General features: G+C 42.1%; 1 protein-coding gene across 1 annotated transcript; it reads left to right on the plus strand.

Moving 5' to 3' along the window:
- Positions 1 to 5,530: 5,530 nt before the first annotated feature.
- LOC100273779 (SWEET13b) lies at positions 5,531 to 8,373 on the plus strand. Its single transcript, NM_001148182.1, has 5 exons — positions 5,531 to 5,754; positions 6,490 to 6,526; positions 7,131 to 7,503; positions 7,621 to 7,740; positions 7,824 to 8,373. The coding sequence occupies exons 1-5, from the start codon at positions 5,703 to 5,705 to the stop codon at positions 8,145 to 8,147; spliced, it is 906 nt and encodes a 301-aa protein (NP_001141654.1). The 5' UTR covers positions 5,531 to 5,702; the 3' UTR covers positions 8,148 to 8,373.
- Positions 8,374 to 9,993: the final 1,620 nt, after the last annotated feature.

Genomic DNA, 9,993 nt, shown 5'->3' on the forward strand with positions numbered 1-9,993 from the left:
GCAAGGGTCGCCAATGACGACGCTTTTGCCTTTATTGACCAAATACAGCCAAACCAATACCTTATTTTCTCCTATATCTATTATATTAACAAGAAATGGATACTTGTCAACTTGCATCTCCTAGAAACTCAACAGGCCTTCATTTATAACCAATTGTATCTATTAACGAAAACAATTGCAATCATTAGTGGCATGCAAAAAAGAATTGTGCCACTTGCAATAAGCACGTCTTTTTATCTCGTCTAGAAGAGGAATAGTATGAGTTACCTTAATCTTGCCACTTTTTAATAGCTCATCAATTATTTTGTCACACTTGGCAATATTAAAGTAAATTTAACTTCTTTCTGTTAGTTCTTTTGAATCGGCTATAAAGAAGAGCATGCCAAACAAGTTCAGTGGTATATACTAAACTACTTGGATCGTGCTCCACCAGATGCACATTATGGGAAGCTAATTTTGATGCCTCTTTACTTCGGCTTTCATAAGCCAAAGTTCATTGGTGTAGTTGTGCTATTGAAAATAATTGGGTGCCATCTATTTTTAAGCAATCTATCGGTCCTTGGGATGTGGGTCTCAATTGGCAGGGCATTCTTATGCCAACCTTCTTGCCATGGCTGATAAAAAATGATGTTCAACCTATCATCGTATGGCGCACCGTGACTTTGATATATAGGGGGAGAAATGCGCGATGCACATAACATGGAGCTTTGATTGTCTGGCCGATCGCACTTGTCCCCTGGTAGCTTCGGATTTGATTGTGATCTTCAAGGTCTCCTCCCCATTAGGGATCTTTTGTGCAACATCCTCCCTAGAAGTGGCTTACGTGACTTTGCTGGGGATGCAAGGGTCGCCAATGACGACGCTTTTGCCTTTATTGACCAAATACAGCCAAACCAATACCTTATTTTCTCCTATATCTATTATATTAACAAGAAATGGATACTTGTCAACTTGCATCTCCTAGAAACTCAACAGGCCTTCATTTATAACCAATTGTATCTATTAACGAAAACAATTGCAATCATTAGTGGCATGCAAAAAAGAATTGTGCCACTTGCAATAAGCACGTCTTTTTATCTCGTCTAGAAGAGGAATAGTATGAGTTACCTTAATCTTGCCACTTTTTAATAGCTCATCAATTATTTTGTCACACTTGGCAATATTAAAGTAAATTTAACTTCTTTCTGTTAGTTCTTTTGAATCGGCTATAAAGAAGAGCATGCCAAACAAGTTCAGTGGTATATACTAAACTACTTGGATCGTGCTCCACCAGATGCACATTATGGGAAGCTAATTTTGATGCCTCTTTACTTCGGCTTTCACAAGCCAAAGTTCATTGGTGTAGTTGTGCTATTGAAAATAATTGGGTGCCATCTATTTTTAAGCAATCTATCGGTCCTTGGGATGTGGGTCTCAATTGGCAGGGCATTCTTATGCCAACCTTCTTGCCATGGCTGATAAAAAATGATGTTCAACCTATCATCGTATGGCGCACCGTGACTTTGATATATAGGGGGAGAAATGTATTACTGTTGTGGTACGTAATAAATTGGTGTGTTAATGTGTGCATCAACAAGTTTTGTGTATGTGTATTTGGACGGTCCTCCTTGGGCGAACAGATGGTCCAATGTGATGATGGACGATCCGAGACCATACTCGGACTGTCCAGTTATGTTTGTTACTGTTGGGGTGCCACATGGTGGGCCTAGAGCCGTTCTAGACTGTCCGATAGCGATTGCTAGATGGTCTGTGTTAGGGATGGATGGTCTGAGATTAGACTCGAATGGTTCGGTTACATCTAGTGTCATCGATTTGTCAAGAAGGGACGATAATGGTGGAATTTGCTTTGGATATGAATTTATCGGTATACCATATAGTGGTTGGGGCTATAAATCCTCATTTGTTGCCGTTGTGATAGATACAAATATCCTATTACTAGTTTTGTAGGACATAAAACTAGGAGCATCAAACTTCTCAAATGTGTGTGTTAATTTTCTAAGCGTTTCTTCCAACCCTCCGATATGTTGTTTCATTTGATTTTATTGTTGATCTACATATTTTTTTAATAGATTAGATGTCGTCATATTTACTTACATTGGAGATCTGAAGCGAAGGCAGGAGAGATATAATCTTGATCTCTCCATACATGGTAATCTTCTGGTGGCGATCCACCGTGAACTATGATAAGACTTATCCTTAGTCTCCTCCTGAACCTTGGCGAGTTGGTGACATGCATCCTCCTCCACTTGGCTCATGAAATCTTTATATTGCTGTTGCTCATCGACCAACAAGTTTTCAACGGTCGGTCTAAGGATATTGTCTTATGAGACATCGATGTGATTTTTAGAAGCGGCCATTTGCAGCCGATTATAATGGATTTAGAATGCACTTGTTCCTAGCGGAGTCGCCAAAAAGTGTGTGCGTCAATTTTGTACCAAACACTAGAATCAACCTCCTGGCGATACTCTCTACGGGAGAGCAGACGGTCCACGATCTGGTGTCGGACGATCCACGACCTCATTGCAGGAGCTGCTCCTCTTGCGTGCTTCCAGATTGTCTACACCTATGGTCCGGACTATCCTTGATGGCGTGGAGTCTTCTTGTTCGCAGAAACCTGAATCTCGTCTCCCGAAAGGGACCCTGTCAGGGAGGAGAGATCCTAACGTTGTCTTGGGGTCGACAGGCCACCTAAGACGCCTCTAGATGACGTAGAGCTGAAGATTGCAGTTGAGGATGGATAAACTAAGGCTAGATTACTCCTACTCCTAATGCATGGAATGAAATAAGACAAATAAGATAAATTGGTTTGATAGATTCAACTGTTTGTGTGTCAATCGGCTGTACCCCTTCATTTATATAGGGAGAGGTCTGGACCCATTCCTAGTCGGTTCTGAAACCCACGTAGTTTGCTAACAAATCCTGCAAAAATTAGAACCCTAATTGAATATGTTCCCACGCGGATCGCCCGCGCTGCCACATCAGACCGTTCGGGCTCTAGGGCCAGACTGTCCAGCCACTTTTGATGTTCAACACTTTGTTAAATAAATAGATTTTAGTTTCCACTTAAACCTGCATTATGTCTAGACTATAGTAAAAACAATGTATTTAAAAGATCAAAATAATCTAGAATGAAATAAGTACACTAGTATAAAGAAGCTCTATAGGGGCGGTTGTGAACCTATTTGCACCGTTGTTTTTAGAACCGCAAGTACTAGGTGCCAGTAGAAATAATTATTTGTATAGACGGATAACTGAGAACCGTCACTGTACATCGATTTACACTGGCTGTTGAGCTAAGAAAATCGCCAGTGAAAACCGATTTTCTACTGACGGTCGAGGTAATAAAACTGTTAGTGAAAATCTTTTCCAGAAAACATAAAATGAATTTTAAAAATAGCAAAGAAAATATTTTAATTAGGGGAGGCCTCACCCAGGCATCCACCCATCTCCGTCGAAGTAACAAGTCACGACATTTTTCGCGCCTGTAGAAATATTTTAATTAGTGGCGGTTTTTCTTAAGGAGACGCCTGTAGAAATATGATTTCTACATGTGGTTTTCTTAAGAAACCGCCACTGAAAATATCACTGGCGCTTGATAACCGAAACCACCTATAAAAATTAAAACCCATCGCAGGCTTAGAGCTCTTTTCTACCGGTGGTATTTTCCATCATTAGGTGCATGTGGCCACTCTTAAGTGAAATATTTTTTTCGACAGAATGTGCTGATTATTTTATTATCGTGTACAATATGGTGTAAAAGTAGGCTATTACCGGTTTCCCACCTAAAACCGAACATCGATAACTTATTATATGAAATTGAATAATTAAGGACATGGTATCTTAAAGTCATGTGCCTCCTGACTTTTTTTACATTGAGGTTCCAAATATTCATACAAGATAAATCTCAAATTTATCATATATTTTCTCAAATTATAGATATAAAAATTCGGATACAGATAGATATGGGGTCACATATTTTCAACTTTTTTTTTGTTGAAGGGAGCAAATAATACATAAAATAATTTATACAAAATTTTATTTTTATTTATAATAATATGTCCAGTAACATAAGAAAAGATCAACATATAACTTCATACATATATTTTAAAATATTATATTTATCCTAACAATTCGGATATCCACTTTCATCCCTAAACAACATATACTATTACAGTATAACAAGTTGGTTTTACTAGCTAGTGTCTTACTATGGTTTCTATATTTATAATATCTATCTTTTATAAAATACAAACAAATATGTATGCTAGTGGTTAGGAGCTAAGCTTGGGAGAGAGAGAGTGTTAGGGTTGGAACCTCAAGTTTTGCGCTTATTTTTTGTATTTTTCTATCGATGCGCTAGGGAGAGGGACACCGGAATAAATTCTCACTTAAGACTGGTTTGGTTACCATGAATTTAGAGGATTTGTGGGGAGCGAGTGAATACCTTGCTGTTCGACGGAATCGCTTGCTATGAATTCCCTCCATTTTGATCCCCTCTAAATCATGTCACTAAACCAGCCCTAATTATTATTTAGTAGAGATGTATACGTCTGCCAAAGTTGATTGCATTTCATGGTCAAGATCACATCTGTACACCCGCTTTCCAAAAGAGCTATTCGAAACCGTTCTTTTGCATGGGAGCCGATCTTTAATATGTCACTTTAGTAGCTACTTTATTTATTTTGACTCAAATAATTCACGGTGAGGAGCCAAACACACAGTTTTGTTATGTTCATCTCGGAGGCCGTTTTATTAATTTGATAAAAAGTGCGGTCTTCATTCTGAAGCTGAAAACAGCGGAAAATTTTCCATTAACAATTGTTAAAAAAAAAGTGGAGCAAGCATATAATAAGGTTGTAAATGCATTTTACGGTGCCATTCTTTCAGTTTTTGACAAACATTGACTGAATTTATTTGTTAGGTGGCATTTATTTTTCGTCTTGTATAAATATTTTCCCGAAACCATATGGATAAATTATTTTATTGTCGAATTACAAAATATAACTACTTGGTACCAATAAACTGACAGTGGAAAATGAAGTAAATCTGTCTTTAGACTCGAAAGCTGTTAAGATCAATTTTGCTGCTGTGTGGCGGCTATGGATCTCCTACTCGATCATAATTAATCTATGTTGTATATGCGAAGCAGGGTGGAGAGATCAACGGCCAGTACTGCACAACCATTCGCAGTGTACTAGCTTACTAGCACTAGCCTGGCCTCTTATATATTATATTCATAAAGAGCTTGCACAAAGCTAACTCTTTTATGGAAAGACCATGATTATCTCTATTAATATAGGCCCAATTTTTAAAAACAGTTATTCTTGGCCAGAGATATGTCATTAAAAAAATATCCTTGAAGTATATTCCATGCTTAGTCGTTTGGGGTTTACATGCCAAGTGCAGGGTGGAGATGTGTACATACAATAATGTCACAACTCACATGTATATACCAAGGCATGCGTGCCACCTCTCCTATATAAAGCGCCCTCCCATTCCCCCATACCATTGCCAGAAACAACGCAGAGAACTCAGAGCTCTTCGTGCCCTCCTGCAAGCGCCAAGGAGGAAGAGAAGTGTGCGTACTGCGTAGTTCCATAGACCCGGACAAACCAGCGCCATCATACAACACCAGCAACTGTTGGTTTAGTTGTATATCTGCCTTGCAGCCGTATTATCTGTATCACCCTTTTTGTGTCGCGATGGCTGGCCTATCTTTGGAACATCCTTGGGCGTTCGCCTTCGGCCTCCTAGGTATACACATCTTACATTCTCACTTAGGGCTGGTTTGATGAACAAACATCACAAGGAAATCTATGATTTCTCCCTCATGGATCTCCTCGTGATCCCTGGCTCCAAGACCATAAATTTTGCAAATACATATTCATCGTTTTTTCTATTATGTTTGTTCCACTAGTCTGCACTTTACATCTTGCTCTAACTGTGTATCCAGAAATATCTTAGCATCACTTTGTTGTTAATTAGTGCCTGCATGTACTACGTCACTACCAGAATCCGGCTCTTTGTCGAGTGCTCGACGCTTTGCTGAGTGCTTTTTGTTAGGCATTCGGCAAAGTCTTGCTCTCGATAATGACCGCGTTTACCGAGAGCAGGGCTCTCGGCACAGAAATACACTCGGCAAAAACGTTTCTTGTGGTCATAATCACTGTCACTTAGTTGCACGAGAAAGCATGCATGCATGCATCACTAGATTTTTTTATATATCAAAGCTGTCATCTTTGATCAATGGCGACGTCGTAGTGCACTACTGCAATATATATACCACAAAAACCTCGTCTTGCAAAAAGCAGTGAAGCCTAGCCAATCTTTGCTCGCAACAAAAGGCAAAATAGACTGGCCGGGGATGCAATGTAAAAGTGTCGGCTTATCACAACTTCAATTGTCACAGCTTTATTTGGGCTCTCTTTGGCGACTTTTGCAATGCAAATGGCTGATCTTGGCGCCTTTTTATCTTTTCTTGCTTTGCAGGCAACGTCATCTCCTTCATGACCTTCCTAGCCCCGATGTAAGTGACATAACTTGCTAAACTATCACCACTATACTTCAGATGTTCATCATTGAATTGAAACACTGCTATCCATTTCGATCCGTTATTTTAATTAGAGTTAAATGCATAAGCAGTCTCTAAAGTTGTTAAGAGGTATCTCTTTTGGATGCGTTTGGTTCAGCTTTCGAAAAGTCTACTGATTCAATTTAGAATCACCTTATGCCTATGTTAGTATGCTATCATGTTCTTATAGAATCTATAGTTGATAGTTGTTTAAACTAAACATAATTTACCTTTCACACGGCTGTCAACTCACAACAACTTTCTAGCAGCTCGTAGCTAGAATCTAGAAATCTACAGCTGAACCAAATAGACTTTTAGGCACCTAAACTTATTAAGTGGTGCACCACAATAGTCGGTATGATCCAGAAATAAACCTACGGTGCACCATTTATAAGTTTAGGGATATGTGGTGCACCAAAAAATAAATTTAGTGATAAAAAAACATTTACAAAGTTCATGAGATAAGTTTAGACGCGGTTGATGCATTTAACTCTTTTAATTAATTGAAATTGATATGCTCGTGTGTCTGACGATTGATCCTTGCGCCAATGCTACACAGACCGACGTTCTACCGCATCTACAAGAGCAAGTCGACGGAAGGTTTCCAGTCGGTTCCCTACGTGGTAGCGCTGTTCAGCGCCATGCTGTGGATCTTCTACGCACTGATCAAGTCCAACGAGACCTTCCTCATCACCATCAACGCCGCCGGCTGCGTTATCGAGACCATCTACATCGTCATGTACTTCGTCTACGCGCCCAAGAAAGCCAAGCTGTTCACGGCCAAGATCATGGCCCTCCTCAATGGCGGCGTCTTTGGGGTCATCCTCCTGCTCACCCTTCTCCTCTTCAAGGGTAGTAAGCGCGTTGTGCTGCTTGGCTGGATCTGCGTCGGCTTCTCCGTCAGTGTCTTCGTCGCGCCACTAAGCATCATGGTGAGCACACGCGTATAAAACTGTCATGAACCCAATCACCGTAGCATCTATAGTGTTCATCCATGCATGTGACGTTACTAATGGACCGCTCGCTTGTGTGTTGGTGGCTACGTGCAGAGGCGCGTGATCCAGACGAAGAGCGTAGAGTACATGCCCTTCTCCCTCTCCCTCTCGCTCACCCTCAGCGCCGTCGTCTGGTTCCTCTACGGCCTCCTCATCAAGGACAAATACGTCGCGGTAATTCACTGGTCTTTCTTCATCAGCAGTTTTTTGACGATGCATCTTACTCATAAACTACATGCGATGTCGTCTGTATGCAGCTACCAAACGTCCTTGGGTTCATCTTCGGCGTGGTCCAGATGGTGCTCTACGTGTTCTACATGAACAAGACGCCGGTGGCGGCTGCCGTGGGCAAGGATGCCGGCAAGCTTCCCTCAGCTGCAGACGAGCACGTCCTCGTCAACATTGCCAAGCTCAACCCCGCCCTCCCGGAGAGGACCTCCGGGATGCACCCAGTCACCCAGATGGCGGCCGTTCCTGCCAGGAGCTGCGCTGCTGAAGCAATCGCGCCGGCGATGCTGCCCAACAGGGACGTGGTCGACGTCTTCGTCAGCCGACACAGCCCCGCTGTCCACGTGGTCTAGCTTCTCCATCATCGCAAGCAAGCATGAATCGAGTCGAGTCCGAACGCATAATTAAGCACCCAATCTATTGGATATATAAATACGCGCGCCCCAACATGTGCGCCATATAGCCGTTTATTCCAACCCTTAGCTTTGTTTAATTCTCAAATATGCATTTGAAGTAATGTACTTTCATGCAACCAGGAATTTCATTTTCCCCTCCAAAATAACCATAAGAATTTTCTATAGCACGTTAATGTACAAAGTTAGTAATATATATATATATATACTATATTTAAAGCACCAGTTTCAACGGTCGTCATGCGTCAAAATTTTCCAAATAACCCCTTGCATTTTATCAAAATCAACCCATAATCTCTTCCTCTCCTGTTGTGCCTGACTGCCCGACTTCCTCGTGCAGATAGGCGTTTCCCTTAACCGCTCTCGCGCTTGACTACCCGACTTCCTCGACGCCTCCGCCCCGCATCCTCCAAAAGCCTCCTCCTCTACTTTGTCTTCCCCACTAGATCCAACCCCCGTGCATCGCATTCTCTCCCGAACCTCATCGCTCATCCAACGCGCTGGCTTGAGATCGAGGTCGTCAAGGCCCTGCCACGCCATGCATCGACAACGCCGCCGACCTAGGCGCCTCGGCCTCTGCCTCGATCGAGGCCGTCGGTCTCACCACGTCGTGCATCAGCCGCGCCGCCGACCTAAGGGCCTAGGACTCGGTCTCTCCCTCCGACTTTGACAGGTCCTCGTCGTGACGACGATGAGGGGGCAGCGACTGTACGACTCCCTCAAGGCCCTCTCCGATGTGTCCGGCCCATTGAATCCATTCCTCCTCTGTCTCGCCATGGTAAGCATCTCGCTCCGGACCACGACGGCACGACCAACCGCACCTCGCGTTGTCCACCGCCCAACCTTCCCTAGGTTCGAAGGATTGTACCTTCTCAATAGCTCAATTTGGTTGGCGCATGTGTTCCTCTGTCTAATTTGGTTCCGTGGGCGTTCATTCGATGCAAGTTAAGGGGTGGGCATCTGTTATTTCAGCTCAGTTAATTGGGGACTGGTTGTAGGTGGACATGTTGGTGCTCTTTGAAACCCCACCAGATTTTGCCCTATTCAAGGCGCTCGACAAGGGGAAGCTCGAAAAGTTTGAGGTGAGTGACTGTCGCTGCATTTTCTAAAGTCTGGTATTGATTGGGTTCCTTAAATTTGCTCGACAAGGTTTCTATGGATCCAGTGCCTGACAGAGTTCATCCCCAATTCACTGGTCGATTTGAACCAAAAGAATTTCACTGGTAGCTGTATGAGGATTGTATCACCATTCTCTAGCTCGTCAATGAATGGGTTTTGGAGGATCTCAGTCTCAGTTGTCAAGGTGCTAGACACACATAACGCCACTTTGGTTCAAGTCACGAGCTTGGATGGATAACTGTAGGGAGCTGTGCTTAAGGAAATGTGCATGCAATGCTTATGCTTACACACTGCCGAGAGACACCAAATCCGTACAAATTTGTGGTAGATAAATTGTTCTTGTATCGACTTTTTCCTGCTTGCATTGTTATTATTGCCTTGAAAAGCATGAAAGCTAAATCTGGTGACAGAAAATATCCCAATGGCAGAGATAACTCAGTGGCAGTAGCGTCCAATGTCACCATGCAGGATGTTTGTTTTAAAGGTGGTACTTTATTGAAGCTTTATAATAGATTGTGCCCTTTTTCTGAATGTAATATTGTAGAACATCTTATGTGAAATGTATGGATGATGGTTGCAAATCCTGATATTGAATAGAACTTCCTTTTTCGAATTATCATATACAAATTAATGGATATATCTGCTTATGTTTTCCTCCCAAACACGC

This window comes from Zea mays, chromosome 10 (genome assembly GCF_902167145.1).
Source record: "Zea mays cultivar B73 chromosome 10, Zm-B73-REFERENCE-NAM-5.0, whole genome shotgun sequence".
In the NCBI taxonomy this organism is placed as follows: domain Eukaryota; kingdom Viridiplantae; phylum Streptophyta; class Magnoliopsida; order Poales; family Poaceae; genus Zea; species Zea mays.

Coding starts and splice junctions, on each gene's coding strand:
- LOC100273779 (NM_001148182.1), top strand. CDS start 5,703: ATGGCTGGCCTATCTTTGGAACATCCTTGGGCGTTCGCCTTCGGCCTC. Junction 7,504..7,620: donor TCGCGCCACTAAGCATCATG/GTGAGCACACGC, acceptor GGCTACGTGCAG/AGGCGCGTGATCCAGACGAA. Junction 7,741..7,823: donor TCAAGGACAAATACGTCGCG/GTAATTCACTGG, acceptor GTCTGTATGCAG/CTACCAAACGTCCTTGGGTT.